At 37.1% G+C, this 24535-nt stretch overlaps 1 protein-coding gene across 1 annotated transcript in view; it reads right to left on the bottom strand.

Annotated features, from left to right (window-relative positions):
- Positions 1–412: 412 nt before the first annotated feature.
- GABRA4 (gamma-aminobutyric acid type A receptor subunit alpha4) overlaps positions 413–24535 on the bottom strand; it is a 75783-nt gene continuing 51660 nt past the window's right edge. Inside the window, exon 9 of the mRNA XM_066232518.1 lies at positions 413–1059. Within this exon, the coding sequence (XP_066088615.1) occupies positions 529–1059 (531 nt within the window). The 3' untranslated portion in view covers positions 413–528. The remainder of the gene's footprint in view (positions 1060–24535) is intronic.

The following is a 24535-nucleotide window of genomic DNA, read 5'->3' as shown; positions in this document are numbered from 1 at the left end:
TCAGTATTTGTTTTGTTTCATTTTCATTTTAAAAATGTTTCTTTTAATAAGAAAAGTCCTTTTCTTGTAGATACTAGGTAAGAGGATATCCAAAGTTCACCACAAATAACATTTGATAAACAATTCTGAGTAAAGGCGATGCCACTGGGAAATTTAAGGTTGTGAGTTGCTATTCATATTGTATATTAAAAAGTATCATAGTCTGTTTTCAAATTTCAATGCATAAATACACACCGCATATTTCTAATAGCCTTATTTCTTTTGTCCCAACTTTCAGGATGTTCTGTAGTGTATCTAATTTGGATGCTGAATTGATTCTATTTCAATCATTTTTCTGAAATGAAAATTGGCTCGCTTTTCCTTCACTGAGGAATTAACTCTCCCAATAACTGGCTTGAATTTTTAAAATGGAAAAATTACATAGAATTTTTATTTTAATAAAGAATAACTGTTTATCTTTAAAAACATTTAAAAAGACATTGCACATTAAGTTTATCATATTTTAGGAAACTACTATAGGAAAAAAAATTACATTAGACTTTCTGATTTCTCCATAGTGTCCTTAGATAAATAAACAACCCAATAGACCATATTAAAAGCCCCGAATGTTACTGGAAAGAGAATACGGGCATATTTGTCTATTTTACTTGTGCCAGATCCAGAAGGTGGTGGAGCAGAAGAAGGAGTGGCAGCTGACAACTTCCCAGAAGCCCCTATGGTATTAACTGTTGTCTTAATTCTCTCCAGTCTTGATCCAAACACAGGGTGGGTAAAAGCAGTTCCAGCTGAAGCTTGCCGGGGCACATACCCAGTTCTACTTGGAGTAGAAGAAGCAGATGGGACTGCTCTTGCAGCAGATATAGTTTCAGCTGCATTGGCATGGCTGAATGGGTTTGGACTGGAAGCCAAGTAGGACTGCGATGTGGCTTCCGAAGCTCCTTGCCCAACCATGGAAGATCTGCTTGACTGATTTCCTACCGCGGTTCTGAGGCCAATGTCCGATTCCGAGTGAACCAAGGCATTTGTTCTTTTCCTCATGTTCAGATTAGCATTTGTGTTCTAAAAAGACATAAAAAAATAATAATAAATTAAAATACATATTAAAATTTATAAAAAATTTAGATAGATCAAATAATTAAAATGACCTATTCCCATAAAATAAACCTTTATTTTTATGCTATAGTCACTTAGCTGGATGTAAAAGCTCACCAAAGAAAGCATGTATATGTTTGAAATTTTATTTTTCAAACTGTTGTCCCTTCTTATAAATAATTAGAATTTAAATCTATAAAAAGATTAGTCTTGTAAGAATATACACTAGAGATATAGTTGACTTTATTATCTTAAGGATTCATGATGAGAACAGTACAACTTGTTCAGTTTTATTGTAAATAATATTCTGCAATATGCTATATACATGTCAGTGAGTTTTGTATATGTTTGCTTTATAAACAAGAAGAACTTTAGCTATTCTTGGGTAAGGAATAACAATACAAATAACCATCCATATGCACATGACATTTTTTTTTAAAGTCCAAAAGCTTTTATTTCCAAATCCTAGGCATTTATTTTTATAATCTTTTATGAAGTTATGCACATTACACATCTTATAATAAATTATATATATTACAATAAATCTAGTAATTCTAATAATGCATTTTAGATTTTTATCACAATGATTAAAAACAATGGAAAACAGATTTTAAATCAAATGTTGTATTAGAGATATAAACAGTATCATCATATCAATGCCCAAATATCTGAATTCAAATTATTTACCTATACAAATGTTTAAATCAAAGTTGAATTGAGTATTTTTCTATCAGATTTTATTATATGTATAATAAGACTATATTTGAATGCAGATGCATGAAAAAATTAAAACTAATTCTCCTTGTATTTTAAAAAGCACGATAAATATCTGGATAACCTATTATAGACTGTTCATGCTAATGAAGGAAAACAATTGCTCAAATGATTCCCCAAATAATCATATCTGTCTTTAGAATATAGTTTGATATTTTTGTGAAAATTTTTGTTTCTTAATTATGTTTATTCTAAGTTGAATTACAGGTATATAATAATTACTTTCCATACTCTCTTCTTCTACCATTTCATAAAATAAATAATGGGTGAGAAGACGGAGAAGCAGAAGAGGGGGCAAGAGAACACCTCATGAGTGGGCATTAGAAGACAGCATACAAGAAATTGCATATCTAATATTATGTACAATAATTGAGAGTTCACTTTACAGAGAAACACTTCTTCTACAGACATAATCTTTTTTCAATACCGCCCTTATCAAGAAGATTGAAAGTGTTTAACACATTTCTCATATCTTTGTGAATTATGACATCAACTTTTCTGAGAAAGAAAATAAGGCTCATAAATGGAGAGACTTAGCACGATCTGAAAGGTTTAGAAAGTGTTCTTCCTATCAGTCTGGAGCATTTATCCAAGCAGGTTGCAGTTGAACTCATGAGAAATTGTAGTCTAATATATGGTACCTATTTTAATGGAGACAATGTAAACCACGGTTGATATCACTCTAAAAGCTGAATTACCCATATGTGCCTTGCACTTTTACTCTACACAGCATGCTGTAAACATTTCTTAATCGATCCTCAGATTTTGAGGTTTTTTTTCAGAAAAGGATAATCATAAATTTATTACCATTAACTTTGAAAAGTAATACACATGGGGAAGAGTAAAAAGAAGTATAGGATATATCTACAGCATTTAAAAAACTGACACTGTGTCTGACTTTGAACATGGAGTCACTAGGACATCCACCATGAGATGTGAAAATGGCCTTTGGGAAGGTGGACAACATTCCCAGAAGAAATAGACCCTTCCTACCATGACTTGGAGCCCCTGTAGTTCATCGTGGCTGATAAGACCACTGCCACAACTTCATCTTGGTGCATAAGCTGGATATGAAAATACCAACATCAAAACAGACTGTCCTGTTCCTATGACAACAGAGTAGGCAGAATTTCCCACTGCCACCTCCCAGGACCAAATTGGATTGCAACTTAATTTAAGAACAACCATCCTGAGAAACCAACTTTGGACTAAGCGAGGAGGAGTCTATAACCAAGGATCACAGAAGAAGCTACACCGAGACAGGTAGGAAGGGCAGAGATGTGGAAAGGGCTGCCTCTCTCCCAGGAGGGAGCTGCGGCCTCGACGGACTCTCACTGTGGGGAGGGTTGCCCTGAGAGGTGTGAGTCCTCAACCTCAGGTCTGGAGCCCCAGCCTACAGGTACAGAGCCTAGAAGAGGCACCCAGACAGCATTTAGCTGTGAAAAGAGCCGAGTTTCTGTCTGGGAGAAAGAGACACACCTCTCAGATGCAGACTCTGTTTTAAAGGGCCCACACAAAACACCTTGTTCACAGCTGCTTACCCGGGGCTCTGGTGGGGAGAGCTGAGAGGACTGGAGTTGCAGGAGGAAAGTGTAATATTGGAGGCCCAGAGAAAGAGACTGTGGGGCATGGCCACCAGAACCCCTGTGCTGAACCATTCTCTAGTACTGCAGTTGCCATATTTTTTGTGTGGAGCAATTCCCTCTGAGTGGTATCAGTGTGGGGAAAAGCAACTGCTCTGCCATGGAGAGTCTCTCCTACCCATCAAGGCAATGGGTCGTTCTGAGAGGTCAGGAAGCAGGGGTTGCTTCAGTGACTCAGTTTTCTGGTGTTGAGACCAGAGCTCCCTCCACACACACATACTGTCCTCAGTCTTTGACTGGTGTTTGCACCTCACAAAAGACTCAGTTGAAACTGTGACTGGCAGACCAGTCCTCTGGGTCTCAGAGACCACACCCACCAGACTCGTTGGGCCTCACCCTACTGAAGTCTGTGAAAAAAGTCTGGACAGATTGACACCTGGGGCTAAGGAGTATAGCCACATCTATCACCCTTCCTAATCGCCAAATTGCCACAAGCTCTAGATCAGGGGTCCCCAAACTTTTTACACAGGGGGCCAGTTCACTGTCCCTCAGACCGTTGGAGGGCCAGACTATAAAAAAAAACTATGAACAAATTCCTATGCACACTGTACATATCTTATTTTAAAGTAAAAAACAAAATGGGAACAAATACAATATTTAAAATAAAGGACAAGTAAATTTAAATCAACAAACTGATCAGTATTTCAATGGGAACTATGGGCCTGCTTTTGGCTAATGAGATGGTCAATGTCCAGTTCCATATTTGTCATTGCTAGCCATAACAAGTGATATGACGTGCTTCCAGAGCTGTGATGCGTGCGTCCCACGTTACGGGAAGTAGTACTGTACGTGACGTCGTGCTTTGCGGCGCTGCCACATACAGTACTCCAGGAGCACAGGATGCAGATGCTGACCACCTCTGAAAGAGGTGGCCCTTCTGGAAGTGCAGCAGGGGCCGGATAAATGGCCTCAGGGGGCCACATGCGGCCCACGGGCCGTAGTTTGGGGACCCCTGCTCTAGATTATAGCAGAGGTTTATTCAGTGGCTGAGCCCATCAAGCAGCCAGAGGACAGGCTGCAGGAGGCTAGATTCAGGAAAACTTGGTCGTTTGAGTGGATCAGAGTGGACCAGAGTGGGTAAAAGCCAGCCTAGGAGTGCAGTTTGAATTTCCAAATACACCTGGGCCCAGTAGAGGCAGCCACAAACTCTGAATTGCTTGTAGCTCCAAAAAGGTTGCTGAGGGCCAGTCATGGACAGTGTCTCCCACTGGTCTGATCTGTATTCCTGCTTCAGAGGCCCAGGGCTGGCACATCCAGGGGCCAGCTACAGAAAGCATCAGTTCAGAACCTAACAACCCATACTGGAGTGGTAACCTAGTGAAAATCTCCTCACACCTGGCCCAGCTGAGGCGAGTTCCACTCTCTGTGATCAGCACAGCAGCTCATGTGCATTGGATAGGATGGAGCATCACAGCCAGCCAGCCTGGGTGCTGAATATTCTGTCCTATTAGGCTAGATTCCACAAGGGGAAGGGAAAGAGGCTTGGAGCATGGACACTTAAAGTGTGTGTCCCTGTGAGTCTATTGTTGGATATGGTCGAGAGGCTTAGCCACCTTCGGGAGGGGCACCATCAGCTCCAGAAGAGGACTCTCTCAGTGTTCCTACTGGAGACTGCGGTCTCAACAGCTGAAATAACTTCTGCAGAAGGGACTGTTGGCCACACTCAGTCTGAACCTGTAGCTAACCTTGTTGGGGAAAATAAAATTTAAGTATCCAGTCGTGGCTAAGGGATCAAGCTTTGGAGTAGGGGCCACATTCCTGTACTGAGCTCTTGACCAAGAGACTGCTGAAGCAGAGAATCTCACAAATGTTGTATTCACAACCTCAGCTACCCTAACCCACCAAGCATGCAACCTGTAGAGGTGTTGGTTGAGTAAGGCCCATCTGAGCCCACACTACAGTCTTACTACAGAAAACCTTGGGGAAGACCAGGCAGCTGCAAGAGGAAGAGGAGCAGCTGAAAAGTGGAAACAAAGCTTACAGAACTTGGGGCTTTTATGGAGCTTTTGTCATCTCTAAGCAGGAGGAAGCTGATCCTTATACAAAGGTGGGCACCTTTCACAGTACCCAGACACAGAAAACGCAGACAAAAACAGTGAAAAGTGCTATAGCTACAGACTGGTAGCCCAGTGCAGGTTACAAACAACAGCTGACGCCAACTCAAGAAGAACTAGAGCCAACACTACTGGTAGTGGATGGCAGACAGCACCAACCCTAGACTCAATTACCTACACAAGCAGCACACCCAACGGTGGAGTCTAGCAGGCACCAGACACTGTGGAGAATAAATATGCCCAACAGGACAGACATTACACAGTGTATAATACACATAATCAAGGTTGACCCTTAGAGCCAGCCAGCCTGATGGGATAACTGTACACATGAAAGGATCAACTGCAACTAATACACACATACAACAAAAGGGAAGATAATACCTTCAAGACACATTCCTAAACAAGAAAAACAATTGGCCTGGAGGACAGTACGACCAAGCCCATCTTCTTCATAAAGACCACACAAAAAGTTCAAAGTCAGATAGCACTATCTAATATACAGACAGAATGGGCATACAGAGAAATGTGACCCAAATGAATTAACAAGAGAAATCCCCAGAAAAAGAATGGAATGAGATGGAAGTAACCAAAATACCAAATGTAGAGTTTAAAACAAGAAATTTTAGGATGCTCAAGGATCTTAGAGCAACAATGGATGGACATAATGAACACCTAAATAAAGAGATAGCAAGCATCAAAAAGAACACTGAAATCATAAAAAAGAACCAATCAGAAATGACAAATACAATATCAGAAATGAAGATTGCACTAAAAGGAATTAAGAGCAGGCTGGTTAAAGTAGAGGATTAAAACAGTGATTTAGAGGACAAGATAAAAAAAAAGCATAGAATCAGAGCAGCAAAAAGAAAAAAGACTCATAAAGTCTGAGGAAACTCTAAGAGAGCTCTGTGATAATATGAAGAGAAACAACATCCGTATCATAAGGGTTTCTGAAGGAGAAGAGAACGAGCAAGAAATAGAGAACCTGTTTGAAGAAATTGTAGATGAAAATTTTCCTAAATTGATGAAGGAAAAAGTCACAGAAGTTCAAGAAGCACAGAGACTTCCATTAAAGAGGAACACAAGGAGGCCTACAGCAAGACATATCATAATTAAAGTGTCAAAGCTAAGGGACAAAGAAAGAATACTAAAAGCTGCAAGATAAAAGCAGTTAATCACCTACAGAGGAGCCCCCATAAGGATGACATCTGACTTCTCAACAGAAACACTTGAGGCCAGAAGGAATGGCAAGAAATATTCAAATTAATGCAAAGCAAGAACCTACAACCAAAACTTCTTTAGCCAGCAAGGTTATCATTTAAAATTGAAGAAGAAATAAAAAGCTTCCAAGAAAAATAAACTCAAAGAATTCATTACAAACAAACCAGTACAGCAAGAAATGTTAAGGGGCCTGCTGTAAAAGAGCAAAGGAAAAAAAAATAAAGAAAAAGTGGATTGTAGATTTAAAGAATAAAATGGCAATAAACAACTACATATCAATAATAACCTTAAATGTAAATGGATTAAAGGTTCCCATCAAAAGACATAGGATAGTTGTATAGATAAGAAATCAGGACTCATACATATGGTGTCTACAAGAGATCCACCTCAGCATAAAAGATACACATAGACAAAATGAAAGGATGGAAGAAAGTATTTCACACAAATGGAAATGAAAAAAATGCTGGGGTAGCAATACTTATATCTGACAAAGTAGACTTTAAAACCAAGGCTATAGTAAGGGAAAAAGAAGGTTACTACCTAATGATAAAGAGAACAATCCAACAGGAGGATATAACCATTGTAAATATCTATGCACCTAATATAGGAGCACTTAAAAATATAAAGCAGATTTTGATGCACATAAAGGGAGAGATCAACAGCAATATGATAATAGTAGGGGATTTTAATACCCCACTAATATCAATGGATAGATCCTCCAGACACAAAATTGACAAAGAAACAGTGGGCTAAAATGACACACTAGATCAAATGGATTTAAGAGATATATCTTCAGAACCTTTCACCCTAAAGCATCAGAATATACGTTCTTTTCAAGTGTTTATGGTACATTCTCTAGGATTGACCACATATTAGGACATAAAATGCGTCTTAATAAATTTAAGAAGACTGAATTCATATCAAGCATCTTCTCTGCTCACAATGGCATGAAACTAGAAATCAAATATTATACAATAGAAAAACTGAAAAACATTCAAATACTTGGAGGCTAAATAACATGTTATTAAAAAATGAATGGGTTAACAACAAGATCAAGGAAGAAATAAAAAATTTCCTTGAAACAAATGAAAATGAACAAACAACAAATCAAAATTTATGGGACACAGCAAAAGCAGTCCTGAAAGGGAAGTTCATAGCATTACAGGCATACCATAAGAAGCAAGAAGAAGCTCAAATAAACAACTTAACTCTGCTCCTAAAAGAACAAAAAATGACCAACAAATAAAGCCCAGGAGATATAGAAGGAAGTAAATAATAAAGATCAGAGCAGAAATAAATGACATAGAGGCTAAAAAAACAATTCAAAATATCAGTAAAACCAAATGCTGGATTTTGAAAAGGTAAACAAGATCGATGAACCTTTAACCGACTCATCAAGAGAAAAAGAGAGAGGACTCAAATAAATAAAATTAGAAATGAAAATAGAGTAGTAACAACTGACACCACAGAAATACAAAGGATTATAAGAAAATACTATGAAGAGCTGTATGCCAGAAATTTGGACAACCTAGGTGAAATGGGTAAATTCCTAGAAACATATAATCTTCCAAAACTCAATCTGGAAGAATCAGAAAACCTAAACAGACTGATTACAACAAATGAAATTGAAACAGTTATCAAAAAACTCCCAGCAAACAAACGGCCTGGACCAGATGGCTTTACGGGCGAATTTTACCAAATATTCCAAGAAGAACTAACACCTATCCTTCTCAAGCTATTTCAAAAAATTCAAGAGGAGAAAAAACTTCCAAGCTCCTTTTTTGAGGCAAGCATAATCCAAAATCCAAAACCAGGTAAAGACACTACAAAGAAAGAAAACTATAGGCCAATATCCCTGATGAACTTAGATGCTAAAATTCTCAACAAAATATTAGCAAACTCGATCCAGCAATACATGAAAAAAATCATACATCATGATCAAGTGGGATTTATTCTAGGGATGCAAGGCTGGTAAAATATTCATAAATCAATCAATGTGATTCATCACATAAACAAAAGAAAGGATAAAAATCACATGATAATATCAATAGATGCAGAAAAAGCATTTGATGAAATCCAGCACCCATTTATGATCAAAACTTTCAGCAAAGTGGGAATACAGGGAACATACCTCAACCTGATAAATGCCATCTATGACAAACACACAGCCAACATCGTAATCAATGGGCAAAGTTAAAAGCAATCCCCTTAAGATCAGGAACAAGGCAGGGGTACCTCCTTTCATCACTCTTATTCAACATAATTCTGGAAGTCCTAGCCACAGCAATCAGACAAGAAGAAGAAAAATCAAAGGCATTCAAATTGGAAAAGAAGTAAAACTGTCATCATCTGCTGATGACATGAAAACCCTGATGACATAGAAAACCCTGACGTCTCAGTCAAAAAAAAAAAAAAAAAGAGACCTGATAAATGAATTCGGCAAGGTGTCAAAATATAAAATTAATATTCAGAAATCAGTGGCATTTTTATACACCAACAATAAACTTTCTGAAAAAGAAATTAAGAAAACTATCCCCTTCAGTACTGCAACAAAAAATTAAAGTACCTAGGAATAAATTTAACTAACATGGTAAAGGATTTGTATGTGGAAAATGATAAAACATTGATAAAAGAAATCAAGGGAGATACAAACAAGTGGAAGCATATACTTTGGTCATGGATAGGAAGAATAAACATCATTAAAATGTCTATATTACCCAAAACAATCTATAAATTCATTGCAATTCCTATTAAAATACCAATGGCATACTTAAAAAATATAGAATAAATATTTCAAAATGTATATGGAACATAAAAAGAACACAAATAGCCTCACCAATCTTGAAAATGAAGAATAAAGTGGGAGATATCACACTTCCTGATATCAAGTTATACTACAAGGCCATTGTACTCAAAACAGTCTGGTACTGGCGTACGAACAGGCATACAGATCAATGGAACAGAACAGAGAACCCAGAAATTAACCCACACCTTTATGGTGAATTGATATTTGACAAAGGAGGTAAGAGCACACAATGGAGTAAAGACATTTTCTTTAATAAATGGTGTTTGGATAATTGGACAGGTACATGTAAAAAATGAAACTAGAACATCAACTTACACCATTCATAAAAATAAACTCAAAATGGATAAAAGACTTAAATGTAAGTTGGGAACCCATAAACATCTTGGAAGGAAACATAGGCAATAAGCTCTCTGACATCTCTTGTAGCAATATTTTTACTGCTTATCTCCACGGGCAAATGAGATAAAGGACAGGATGAACAAATGAGACTGTATCAAAATAAAAGCTTTTGCACAGCAAAAGACACTATGAAGAATATAAAAAGACAAACCAACCAATGTGAGCACATATTTGCCAATACATATGATAAGGGATTATAACCAAAATTTATAAGTAACTTCTAAAACTCAACATCAGGAAGGTAAGCAATTCAATTAAAAAATGGGCAAAAGAAATGAACAAATGCTTCTCCAAAGAGGACATACAGATGGCCAATAGACATATGAAAAAATGTTCAACATCACTAATTGTCAGAGAAATGAAAATTAAAACCACAATGAAGTACCATCTCACACCAGTCAGAATGGTGTTCATTTACAAAACAACACACAATAAGTGCTGGCGAGGGTGTGGAGAAAAGGGAACCGTCCTGCACTGCTGGTGAGAATGCAGAATGGTGCAGCCACTGTGGAGAAGTGTATGTGGTTTCCTCAAAAAATTAAAAATGGAACTGCCTTTTGACCCACCTTTTTCACTTTCAGGAATATATTTTAAGAATACCAAATCACTGATTCAAAAGAAGAAATGTACTCTCATGTTTATTACAGCATTGTTTACAATAGCCAAGGTCTGGAAACAGCCCAAGTGTCCATCAGGGGACAAGTGGATTAAAAAGCTATGGTACATATACACAATGAAATACTACATGGTGGTGAAAAAGAAGAAAATCTTACCTTTTGTGACAGCATGGATGGACCTGGTAATAATTATGCTAAGTGAAATAAGCCAAGCAGAGAAAGAAAATACCATATGATCCCACATATAGGTGGAATCTAATGAACAGTGTGAACTGAGGAACCGAATAGAGGCAGAGGCGGGGTCACAGGATCAGAGGGACAGCAGTCAGAGGGAAGGGGGATTAGGGGACGGGATCAGAGAGGGTAAAGGGATTAGTGAAACTATACACACATAACACAGAGATATAGATCACAGGACAGCAAATCCTAGAGGGAAGTGGGGAGGGAGATAAGGGGAGAGAAGCGAAGGGGGTATAAAAAGGACACAGGGGTGAAGAGTGAGGGAGTTATATTCATTGGGACACTTGAATCTATATAAACACAATAAATTGAAAATCAATAAAAATTTAAAAAACTGACACTGTCATTGGTAATATGAATGAATATTCACATGCACACGATATAATAAAAAATATAACAAATATACCAAGAAGAGAAGAGGAGAGAGTAATAAAGGATCAATAGTACAAGCCAGAAAGAAATACTTATTTTTAAATATAATCTGATATTAACATACTGCCTTTTCCACCAAATATTAGGTCATCCATAATCTTTCTCTTAAATGGAATTTATGGAGGTGACACTGTTAACATAACTGTACAGGTTTCAGGTGCCTACATAATTCTACAACACATCTCTGTATACTATATTGTGTGTTCACCACCCAAGTCAAATCTTTGTCCATCACCACTTATTCCCCCTACAGTCTCCTCCACCTCCTTCCCCCCAGGTTGTCCATCATCTTTAAAATCCCATCTTTTTCCTAAGAATAAATTCTAAGATTTGGAGACTTCCATTTCTGGGCAAAATGGAGCAATGAGAAATGAATTTACTCTATTGCATAAATAACCAAGAAAACTGGACAAGATATGTTGGGGGTAGGGGGGAACACCCACTTTTTGAAGACACTGGGCATTAGACAACATAGAATCATTATAACTGAAAGAGAGGAAACAACCTTCAGAGAGTTTCCAGGCTGTGGTGCAGGAAGGAAGATCCAAGAAAAATCTGACAGACTCCCTGAATTGGAAAGGTAGAATTGAGAATCTAGGGAAATCTAGGTGGTTAGAGTTCACAGGAGAAGGTAACGGAGAAGCATAGGCTTGAAAACAAGAGAACTCCAAAAATCTGAAGAGCCCCATTGAGTACTGTTTTTTGCTAAGCACAGATCAGATTATGGATGTGAGTTAACTACATAAGGCTGAAAAAAGAACCACTAGAAAGGATTAGAAGCAGTACCCAGCATGCCGGAAGCCAGAAATAGTGCATGTTTCCACCAACCAGACAGGAAAATCTCAACATTCATAAAGCACTTGGTGGAGTACTCAGAAAGGTTTTGCCTTAGTAATATGGAATTACTAACCCCAAACACTGATCTAGTCCTGCCTAATGAATCTTAAAAGTAGGGAGGGGCACAAAGAAAACCAGATAGAAGGTGACGGAAGACAATTTGACTTTGGTGATGGGTACGCAACATAATCAAATGTCAAAATAACCTGGAGATGTTTTCTCTGAACCTATTTACCCTGATTTATCAGTGTCACCCCATTAAAATTAATAATAAAATTTAAAAAAGTAAGACCTGAAAGGATGAAACTAATTCTAAGTAACCTAACTGAACCCCCTAAGAAATCACAAGCACATTTATAAGACTCCACCTTCTTTCCCTCTAGATCAGTATCCTTCTGAAACTTCTTGAAATCCCACTGTGAAGTATATTCTATATGGTTGAGTCAATAAAAAAATAGCATCAATTTGCCTCTTTCTACATATATATGTCCCTTGCAACATGAGTTTTCCGTTCCTCCTGATCAGGAGTGGAAACTATTTCTTTACAGGCTTCCTTAGGACTTTCTTTGGCCAACAGCATGTGGTGGAAGTGATGGTGTGTCATTTCCAAGTCTTAGCCTTAAGAGTGCTTGCTTGCTTCCACTGTCGGAGCACCACCACCAACACAAGAACAAACTTGGGCTAGCCTGCTGGAGGAATCTTTTAGAGCAGAATCAGTTATCCCAGTCAGGCAACCCTGGAAGACAACAGCTAGCTCTCCACTAGACATGTGAGTTTGTCCCAGCTAGGAGATGATGAACTGCTCAGCCAAGCCTAAACAAGAGTAACAAAATTTTTTAATTCACTCATAGACTTGAGAGAAAAAATAAATTATTGTATGCCACATAAGTTTTGTAGGTGTTTTTATGCAGCATTGTTGTGGCTTTAGATAACATATATATATAGACCAATTAAATCAAGAGTCCTATAGGAGGTATTCCCAAACTTCTTGTGAGGAGAAGTTCTCCAGACCTTCTGGGATAATTAGAAGGTTGCCCCCTTGTGTAACACCACATGCTAGTTAAAGACCAAGATATTTTCCCTTTATAGTCTTATTCTTAAAAAGTAACAATATTTTAAAACTGGGAGGGTTTTTAATGATCAACTTATGTCAGTTCTTCATTCACAGTAGAAAAAAATAAAAGCAGAAAGTTCAGGACTAGCTGGAAGACATACATTGAGCTACCTACTGAGTGTTCTGCTGTGCTGTAGAGCCTCTTCATGAACAACTGTGGAGGAGGCATTAAAGAACTTAATAAACTACACCTATCCAACTGAGTCAGTCAAGGATTTGTAACAGTCAGTTATATTGTTAAACATTATTCAAGAATTGGAAGTCAGAAATGAGTGAGTGCATCATGTTCTTTCAATGTCATAATGGAGAGTTATTTAACAAGTCTATGCACGAATAATTAAGTCTCTAGGAGGATTTCTCTGAGTTTGATTTTGCTCTTTCATCCTGGATTTGAGCCCAAATACTGTGAAGTTACATATTATTTGGAGATTCCTGTCCAGTAGAAAAGACCACCAAAATGTAGCCTGACCTGTGGTGGCGCAGTGGATAAAGCGTTGACCTGGAAATGCTGAGGTCACCGGTTCGAAACCCTGGGCTTGCCTGGTCAAGGCACATATGGGAGTTGATGCTTCCAGCTCCTCCCCCCCCTTCTGCCTCTCCTCTGTCTCTCCCTCTCCTCTCTAAAATGAATAAAAAAAAAATTTTTAAAAAGCAAAACAAAATGTATAATTTTGTTGCCTTGCAGTATATGAACTACTTCTGTATCTAACCTAGCAACCTCATTGTATATTTCTTTATTAAAGGTTACTAGTATTCAAAAAGATTTTGAACCAGTTTTACCATTTAAGTTTCTCCCTCATTAATTAATGAGTTAAAAAAAAAAACTGAACTTAATGTTTATTCCATGTTTGTATGTCATATTTTTGAAGATTTGAAAATTATATTCTGACAACATCTATAATTATATCAGACAAATGTAAGAATGCCTGGAGAAAAGTGACCTCAAGCCAAAGAGCTAGTATCAGTCTATGGTGATTGAAAAAAAGAATCAATGAAGGAGAGACTTTATGAAAAAAGAAGGAACAGGTCTCACTAGCCGATGGCACAATGGATAGAGCATCAGACTGGGATGAGGAGGACCCAGGTTCAAAACCCCAAGGTTGCCAGCCTGAGAATGGGCTCATTCGGCTTGAGCATGGGATCATAGACATGACCCCATGGTCACTAGCTTGAGCCCAAAGGTCGCTGGCTTGAAGCCCAAGATCACTGGTTTGAAGCTCAAGGTTGTTGACTTGAGCCTAAGGTCGCTGGCTGGAGCAAAGTGTCACTTGCTCTACTGTGGCACCCCCCCCATCAAGGCACATATAAGAAAGCAATCGGCCCTGGCCAGTTGGCTCAGTGGTAGAGCGTCGGCCTGGCGTGCAGAAGTCCCGGGTTTGATTCCTGGCCAGGGTACACAGGAGAGGCGCCCGTCTGCTTCTCCACCCCTCCCCCTCTCCTTCCTCTCTGTCTCTTTCTTCCCCTCCTGCAGCCAAGGTTCCATTGGAGCAAAAGATGGCCCGGGCGCTGGGGATGGCTCCTTGGCCTCTGTCCCAGGCACTAGAGTGGCTCTGGTCGCGACAGAGCGACACCCCAGATGGTCAGAGCATCGCCCCCTGGTGGGCGTGCTGGGTGGATCCCGGTCGGGCGCATGCTGGAGTCTGTCTGACTGCCTCCCCATTTCCAACTTCAGAAAAATACAAAAAAAAAAAAAAAAAAAAAAAAAAAAAAGAAAGAAAGCAATCAGTGAACATCTATGGTAACCGCAATGAAGAATGAATGCTTCTCATCTCTCTCCCTTCCTGACTTTCTGTCCCTATCTGTACCTCTCTCTGACTCTTTCTGTCTCTGTCAAAAATAAATAAATAAAAGAAGAAAACAGAAGGAGCAGTATAAAGTGTGCCAGTTTTCAAATTACCATCTGAAAACAAAGATCAAGTCTTTTTATTTTCAGTTCAAAATTACCAGTGAACTTCTAGAGCAGAAAAACTATCTTATTAATCATTGTAGGCTAATGAATACAGCAGGCACCTACTTCATTTTAAAAAGAATTGTAATGAAATGAATATAGTACAAAATTAAGATTGTTTTTGTAATTAAAGAATAAATGTAAAAAAAATCTTTCTATCTGACCTCCAGATTACTATTTCTTTCTTTATGGGGCAGAGTCTAGAATATTGCAGATAGTTCTTAGAGCACAGAAATTATCTTGACTCAATCCCAGATGTGACTAAGAAAACCTAAAACTCTCTTAACACTTTATCTAGCAGAACTTATAAAAAGAAAAGCAGACTTAGACTGAATTGAGGCTTAAATCTTTGCTCTCTTCCAAGCAGCCAAATGGTACTCATGTTTTTTGTACTGATGTCTCAAGGTCTACTATGTAATGTATCTGTCATTTTTCATGGTGACAGACCACAAAAGGACTGAGAAATCTGTTGACCTACCTGGCACAAGACTCACTAGGAATGATATGGGCACAGCTTTTAAGGATTGAAACAGCTAACGTGTCAGTCAGAGTGATGTACGCATAGAGTGCGGAGGCTTTCAGTGAGTGGCTCCATCAGTATTCAGCAGACACACAGTGGTTACAAACCTGAGCTTCATTTGAATTTCAAGAAATGATTTAGTTTGAAATCATTTTGTCATTAGTCACAACAGCCCGAAGCAAGGAAACGGGTGGGACAGAGATGCGCCGGGGCAGATACAAACATTACCAACAAATGAAAGCAGCAACAGGCAAACGGGAGTAAGTCTGAGCAATTCGTCAGTCATGACTGTGGTCTGACACAATTTCTAGAGAAGTATTACCCACTGCAAAGAAGAAAATTCATCTAAACTTGTTACTCTAGCCGCAATGAGATCAAATGACTATGACGAGGCTTGTAAAACACAAACTACATTCATATTGCTTGCTTGAGAAGCTAATGGAGTTTAATAAAATGTAATTTAACTCCACTAAATTAAAAACAAACATGGCTAACAATGAACAGGTTATCTTCTGGAATATCAATGAGTCACAGACAAAAAAAAAAAATCCAATAATGTAAAGACATTTATTCAAGGCCATTTTGACAGGGCTTCAGGGGTTAGCCAAACATCTTATTTAATAAGAAAATAAAAAAAGTCAGGTGGAGCAGCTAAAACAAGACCCCAAGGTAATGATTTACTGAGGACTATCAGTAGGGTATTAAAAATATAGAAATGAAAGATACCACTCCAAATAACCATGCTAAATATTTCATAAACAGTTACCAGTTACCAGGGGAATCTATCATACATTGAACAAAAGGTAGTAATAAAAATGCTGAATTCTCTATTCATTGTATTTCATATCCTCCCAAAGTTCACATTGAATTCAATGTTTGCATTTCCATAAGCTATAGAAATATTACTTTCAATATCAGGCACTGGGATAAGAAATTTATGTGTTCAATTTGGAATTACCCTCTGGTCTTAAACAAGGTCTTAAAGCGTTCATTCACTTCTTATTTACATATGTAGTAGTTGAAAATGTAAAATATTGATATTTATTAAAGATATGTGATTATGTGGTTAATTTTGTTATAGGGAGTCCTAGTGCTCCCCCCCCTCCTTCCAATGCTGTGTATATTAAATATGTATCTCTAATAGAGGAAATCTTTGTCAGGGACTTCACTAGTCAGAGCAAAAGTTGTAAGTTTGATCAAGCAGACCAGATTAAAATGCTATCCAGGAGATATATCACATTGCTAGCAACATAATTCTAGGGAGTGTAGGGGGCAAAGGGCACTCTACTCACTTTCTACGAATACAAACACTAAGTTGGATGGTTCTGATCTGGTTTAATAATAAAAAGCAGTATTGTGGTCATTTTAAGCTCAGTCTCAGATTCTATTTGTAGAACATCTTATTCATTATTTATGCTATTGCCAGTGATCAGAGATCAGAAATTGCAAAACTAAATGGCTAAGATTTTGGGCTCTCAGATTGGACAAACTCAAACACTGAATTTGCTAGTTATTAGCTATGAAATATTTGGCAAGTTATCTAACCTCTTGAAATCTTTAAGTCCTTGTTAAAACAGAAGTAATAATGAATAATAAATAATTAAGATCATGCATGAAAAGAACTTAACAATGTCCAGTACATAGTGGGCATCAAATGAATATTATAAAGAAGTAGTCCAGCAGAGAGAAAATAATAAGATTAAGCCCCCAAAAGAAAAAATGTATATCACTTATACATCATTTCAGGAAACAAAATTTTAGAAGATATTTTCTATATATCTATGAAAATATGGTCATCATTTCTAATAATCAGGGAAGTAGAAGACTGCTGAAGCAGAAGACAGTCTGTGGTAAAATCAACCACAAAATGACTATTAATGGCTGAAAAGAGAAATTATTATGAGTAAACATAAAATGCAAAAATATGAGGTAATGCAAAATGTAATAGAAAACTTAAAATTATGTATTGGACAAGATAAAGATGAGACTTACACTAGAATAAATGCTACAACTTATTGTAAGACAAATATGAAAAGCTCTTCTAAGAAAAAAAAATAGCAATAGCAACTATAGCAACAATAGTTAACTTCTATTGAGTGGTTCTCCTGTACCTGGCCCTGCTTTTAACCAGCTATCTATCACACCCATATGCCATGTTCCATGTAGGAAAAACTATAACCACAGTAGTTTAATGTCCAGATAAACTATGTAGACTATATAAGGGCATTTAATGTATTGTTATAGCAGATCACTGGTCTCTCTCTGTGACTTTTCCAACTACCAGTGAAGTCTAGAAACTGGCAATCAGGAAAACTACAAAGACTGGAGGAACTGTTGTCATCCAAGTTACAGGGTGATTCTCATACCTCCTGATGCTATGAAAAGACATAGCCAGAACCCTGGCTCACAATGAGAACATTGGCAACCCAGTTTGGTTGGCACACATTCTAAATATAATGGAATATTAAAGAGATTGCATCTGTGAATATATTGGTCTGGCATTATATTGGTCTGGTGTCACTCTTCTTCTTTTATGTTTTATTTCAATTACAGTAATCCAAACAACTTTCTCCCACATGCAAATTGTAAACAGTAAATAAGGCAATGAAGAGCGTCAAACTGGGAATTGTAGAAAACAACAAATGTCAAAGGAGGTAAAAAACTGAAATATTAAAAGTTTTAATCACTGCTATAGGCTGAATTGTGTCCCTTCAAAATTCATATGTTGAAGTCCTGATACCCACTCCCCCATGTGACTGTATTAAAAATAGATTCTTCAAAGAAGTGATTAAAAGTAAATGAGGTCATAAGAATGGAGCCTTGATTAGATAGAACTGGTGTGTTCACGAAAGAGGAAAAGCCATCAAAGAGAACTTCCCTGTGTCATATAGGGACAGAGAAAGCCAGGAAAAGAGCCCTCAGCAGAATCTATAACCTACCGGAACTTTGATCTTAAACTTTTTTTGCCACTAAAATAATGAGAAAATAAACTTTGGCTGCTAAAGCCATCCAAACTATTTTATTTTGTTATGGCAGCCTGAGCAGACTAAGATAATACCTAACTTGAGTAAGATTTTTAAATATGTTAACTAAGTGTATGTTAACTAAATGTTTCATAGGGAAAATAAACAAAACTTAAACAGACATGGAGCTTTCCTTTTCGAATATTCTCTTCACTTCTGGTCTGCTCTGCAATCTCTTCCCCACTGAGTGAGCACACTTTTCTGATAACCCCAAGACCAGGTAGAGTCCAGAAAAAAGAGGCACAGAAACTGAGACATTCTTAGCAAGAATTAGCATTGATTTATTTGTTGATATTTTTAGTTGTCCCTGATTCCTGAAAATGCTTTTATACTCTTTAGGGACATCTACAGCCTCTGCCTAAACTGTCCAAGTTGCCTGGATGTAAGAATCCTCCAGGATACCTCGAATAATTTTCAGCTTCTCGCCACTCAAATCAGAGGAATTCAGTTAACTGGGGCTTTTATTTGACCTTCCAATTTGGATTCAGCCCCAGATCCTTCTTTAATTACCCAATATTTTTCCCTAAGTATTTGTGCTTGCCTTCAGATTATGACTTTTATGTGAGACCCTCTGTGTGTCTATCTGTGAATGTTGTGTACATGTTTGCAAATTTCAGAGCATGTATTTATCTAAATATTGGCAAGATGTACTTAACATAATTTGTAACTTGTCACACTTTTTATTAAAAATATTTTTAATTCTTAAAGGTAGAGTTAATATATATATATAGCTTTGTTAAAACATTATAAAATGAATCTCGCCAGGTTTTTCAATTCCTAACTTGGGTGGTCAAATAAATTCATTTTCCTTGTCAAACTAAATATTCACATTGTATGTAATGAGCTGTCTCGATTTCAAAATATTCAGAAAATTACATTTAAACGTAGAAAATGTTTGTACAAAGTTTTCTTAATATAAATTTGATATGATTTGATCATAATGAAATCGTGCTATTATAAATAGCCAACCAGAAAGGTTCAGATCCATGCCAACATTCTAGGAGGCTGGCACAATAAGCAACCTGAGTCACAGTTTTATCTGCATCAGCAAAGGCAACAGGGGTACTGTCTACAAAGCAATAATTCATCAAGGCCATATCCTCAGTATACTTCTGCTGGGGGAAAGTTTCACAGCCTCAGCATAACCCTTTGTCAAATCATAGCTATACAGCATAAGGAAGTCTTGGAGGAGCCAAGAAACTTACCTAAAGCAGGCTGAGTTACTTGGAATATTGGACAATGTTGAACTACTGAATCTAAACATAATAACTTTAATAGATTTATTTTTAGGGGAAAAAAGTTTAAGCTCTATGCTTTACCTCTTTTGGAAGTAATAAAATGTCCACAAACTCATAATCAATGAAGGATTTTCTAAAGACATTGATTCACCCAACTAAATCACTAATTCACAAATATGTATCAAGTGGTCAACTTTTATAATTATTTTGCTGGGCAATGGGAGTACAGAGATGAAAAAGAGTCCTCAAAATTTCTTTCAGGAATTATAAAAAATTATAAAAATCAGTAAATACTATTAAAGAACATCAGAAGAATTAAGAAGTACAGCACCTTGCCATGGTCTTTTGACTGTGGATGGAATGTCAGTCCAGTTGTGAATATCCTGGATTCGATCCCCAGTCAAGGCACACATAAGAAATGATCATCTGCCTCTCTCCCCTTTGCTCTCCCACTTTTTTCTCTCTTCTCCTGCAGCCAGTGGCTTGGTTGGTCCTAGCATTGGCCCCAAGTGTTTAGGATAGCTCGTTTGATTCTAGCATGGGCTCCAGACTGGTGTTGTCAGGTGAATCATGGTTGGGGCACATGCAGAATCTGTCTCTCTATCTCCCTTCCTCTCATGTAAAAACAAAAAACAAAACAACTCCCCCAGAAAAAAAACAGGACCCTGGCCAGTTGGTTCAGTGGTAGTGTCAGCCTAGTATGTGGGTGTCCCTGATTCAATTCCTGGGCAAGACACACAGGAGAAGCACCCATCTGCATCTCCACCCCTTCCCTTCCCATTTCTCTCTCTCTTTCTCTCATTCTTTTCATCTCCTGCAGCCATAGCTCGACTGTAGTGAGTTGGCCCTGGACATTGAGGATGGCTCCATTGACTCTGCCTTAGGCATTAAAAATAGCTCAGTTCCTGAGCAACAGAACAATGCTCCAGATGGGCAAAGCATCACCTCCTTGTGGGTTTGCCTGGTGGATCTCAGTTGGGGCATGCAGGAGTCTGTCTCTGCCTCCCCTCTTTTCATTGAATAAAAAGAAAGAAAGAAGAAGTACGTCACCTAGCCTGATTGTTGTGAAAATCTTTTTGTGAAAGTGACACATGAGCTGACACATTAGGAATGAGCAATTAAGTCTTAATGAAGTTAAAAATGAACTATTGACGAAGGAAAGAAAAATGTTTGGTGGTAGTGGAAACAATTTTCAAAGATTTTCTTAGTGTGATAAAGATAAGGAAGACCAATAATCTTCCTTGTCAATTAAAATTTGAGATCTCTTGGGAATGTTCTAAAATCAGCCTTTTCTCATCTTACTCTTATTTTCTTTTGAAAGGGACAATTAAGGCAAAGTTTTACATTTAAGGACTTACTATAGCATAATTAATGTCTGATACTGGAATTTGCCAGACAGGAATCTTGAATCTATATCAACATCTTTACAACTTATTGAACAATTACTGTACACCAAGCACTATACTAAATAGTTTCCATAAATAACCTCCTATATTTCTTAAAACCACCAAGGAGATGGTATTAATTTTATAACTTTTCCAGTGGAGCCTAGAAAGATTGGATACTTCCCCTAAGGTCAGAAAATTAAAATAGATTAGAGTCATGATCTGAAATGCAAATCCACACTATTAACCACTTCAGGAATCTGCTTACAATAGCTAATGCATATGTTAAAGGGATTGAAAGACAGCAGAAAAGAATTTATCTGAAATATGTTCACAACAACCCAAACCAGTAAGTGACATTTATAAATAGTTTGATGTTTCCAGATTTGGATTTGATTAACATTTATTTCATTTCTGTTATAAGCTAAAAACTATATTACTCTTTCAGCCACATTATCTCATAAAAACAAACAAACAAATAAGACAAAAAAAAAAAAGTTTTTCCAGTATAAGTGAAAATTGCTGTAGAGTTTTTACAGATTGTTCTTGTTTCAATTCTTCTTTATATGCTTTCCATTACTTCGGTGCTTTGTTATAACAGACTTATGGATATTACTTTTATATCCTAAACATTTTCTGTACTCAAGCCTAAATAAATTTTATAAACAAGTCTATATTAGATGATTTATTCTATAGAAAATTTTATCATAACTAATACAGTCCAGCTAAGCAAGTAGTTTTAAATATGAATCAACATTACCACTTAAAACCAAGTCTTCTTTATGATAAAAATACTTTTATGATATTTTTCTGTAAGAAGGAAGCTGTGCCCAAACCTTCTTTTATAAACTTTCCCTTAAGCTTGAATAGAGTGCTTTTTAAAAACTGACTATTCAAATAGGACCTTGAAAGTTCAACCTTAATTGTAACCCAGGAAGAATTTCAACATAAGCACTAGCTCTAGTTTCTGACTTGAGAAAGACTCTTTTATCTTTTTTTGTGTGTGAGAGAGAGAGAGGTGAGAGAGAGAGGCAGAGACAGAAAGGGAGAGAGATCAGAACATTAGTGTGTCACTTTAGTTGTTCATTGATTGCTTCTCATTCTTGTCTTGACAGATCTGGGGCAGAGTTGGGGGCTCAGGCTGAGTCAGCGACCCTTTGCTCAAGCCACCAACCTTTGGATTCATGTTAATGATTCCACTCTCAGGTTGGCAACCCTGTGCTCAAGCTGGTGAGCCCTCGCTCAAGCCAGATAAGCCTGCTCTTAAGCCAGCATCCTTGAAGTTTCAAACCTGGGACGTCTCAGATCCATGCTCTATCCACTGCACTGCCACTGGTCAGGACAGAATGATCCCTAAACATGTACTTATCTACAAATAATTAAATTAATGAAGTTCATCAATGTATGGCCAAATCATGTATAATGTGAATGTGTACACACATGTTTGTGTAGCAGAAGAGGATTCACTAAACCACTTATTGTGTATGCTTTGTTATTTTTAAAATCAATCCCCTTCTCTTTACAGATGGGAGCACAACCAATTGGTAGATTGTTGAATTATCCTGTTAACACAATTCATTACAAATCTACTCCATTTACAGTAAAACAGCACATAAAGTCAGCAGAACAAATTGATACTCTACCATGAAGCAGGTTGGTAGGTCTTACACTGTCAAACAGACAGATCCCCAAGTAGCTGAAGCCACTTTGGTTTCTGTCCAGGAAATAATTTGACTTGTCTTGAGGAGTAGTACCATACTATCAGCTATAGTTTCCAATGGGCCATTATCAAAACCATTCAACATTTAACAAGGCTTTCATACTAAAACAGCTGTTCATCCACAGTGAAAATGTTAACCCTTGAGGAAGAAAATAAGGTATTAGATTATTTTGCATGTTGTACCACTTTAAAACAAAAAAGCCAATTTTGCACTTCAGTAAAGGCAAATTGCAAATTTAGCATGAATTGAACCAGTAGCTGAGTTGCAATTTGTGGCAAGTGGCTCATCAGCACATTAATGTATATCACCAAAATAACTGCTTCAGCCAAGCAGACCAGAAACTAGGAGACTCAACTATCTGCTTGGAAGCAAGGGATGTGTACCCTTTATAAAAATCTATAAAATGAATCTTAAAACCCAAAACTACCAAATAATCTAACTTCAATAACATTCTTATATAGCAGCATATAAATAGTTAAAAAAATCAGCACCATAGGTTCTGAAACCAAGATTGATTTGATTGAATCAAGATTAATTTGGTTGATTCAGAATTTGGATTCTTTTAAATACCAGCTGCGTGAGTTTGAGAAAATTATTTACCCCCTCTATTCTTCAGATTTCTCTTGGGTATAATGAAGATAGTAAAGATAACTACTTTTTTAGAGTTATTGATGGAGTAGTGTCTGTAAAGCACTTAATAGGTTTCCTAGAATATAATAAATGATCCATACTTGTTGAATATTATTATCTTGTTGTCATTTCATATCCTATGACAGATATATGACATGGCCTCGTGATGTAAAATAGTGCTATGTACATTTCCATGAATTCTGTACTCAGATATTCACTGTATTTTTTTTAGCACAACTAAATGTCAGATGAATACTGCACTATCTATATCAGAAAATGGGAATATATTGGGACCCTATATTTTTTGCTTTGATCAAAATTCATCACTTTTCTTATTCTTAGGTACTTGAAGCAATGCTAAGAACTAGTTAAAACCTAACTTGCCCAGATCTGCCAATTGTAGGAATAGGTAATAATTAAGGGCTTCACTTTAAAAAGTTTCCTTCTAGGTGAATGGATATTTGAAGAGTGAAATAAAAATCAAGAATCCTGTAGCTATTTTTCTACTTAATTATATTAACAATTTAAAATATGTTTGAACTCTCTAAATGTATTATATACTTAGATTTCTCTCATATTATAAAGAAGCAAATGAAAATATCATCTCCAACAATTCCTCAAATCTTTGACTCCTTCCATTTGCAAATCTCTATCACTGCCAATTTGAAAGAAAACTTCCTATGCATCCTGTTTCCACTTCTTCATTTATCATTTATTCTTCAACCCATGTTATTTTTTTTTATTAACCTTCCTATCTTTCACTTGAAAATCTCTTTTTGATTATTTCAATTTGCTTTTTTTTTTTTTTCTTGAAGTTAAAAGCAGGGAGGCAGTCAGACTC

Source organism: Saccopteryx bilineata, chromosome 5, assembly GCF_036850765.1.
Source record: "Saccopteryx bilineata isolate mSacBil1 chromosome 5, mSacBil1_pri_phased_curated, whole genome shotgun sequence".
In the NCBI taxonomy this organism is placed as follows: domain Eukaryota; kingdom Metazoa; phylum Chordata; class Mammalia; order Chiroptera; family Emballonuridae; genus Saccopteryx; species Saccopteryx bilineata.
The sequence above is the reverse complement of the archived record's forward strand: the minus strand, read 5'-3'. Positions and strand labels throughout refer to the sequence as shown.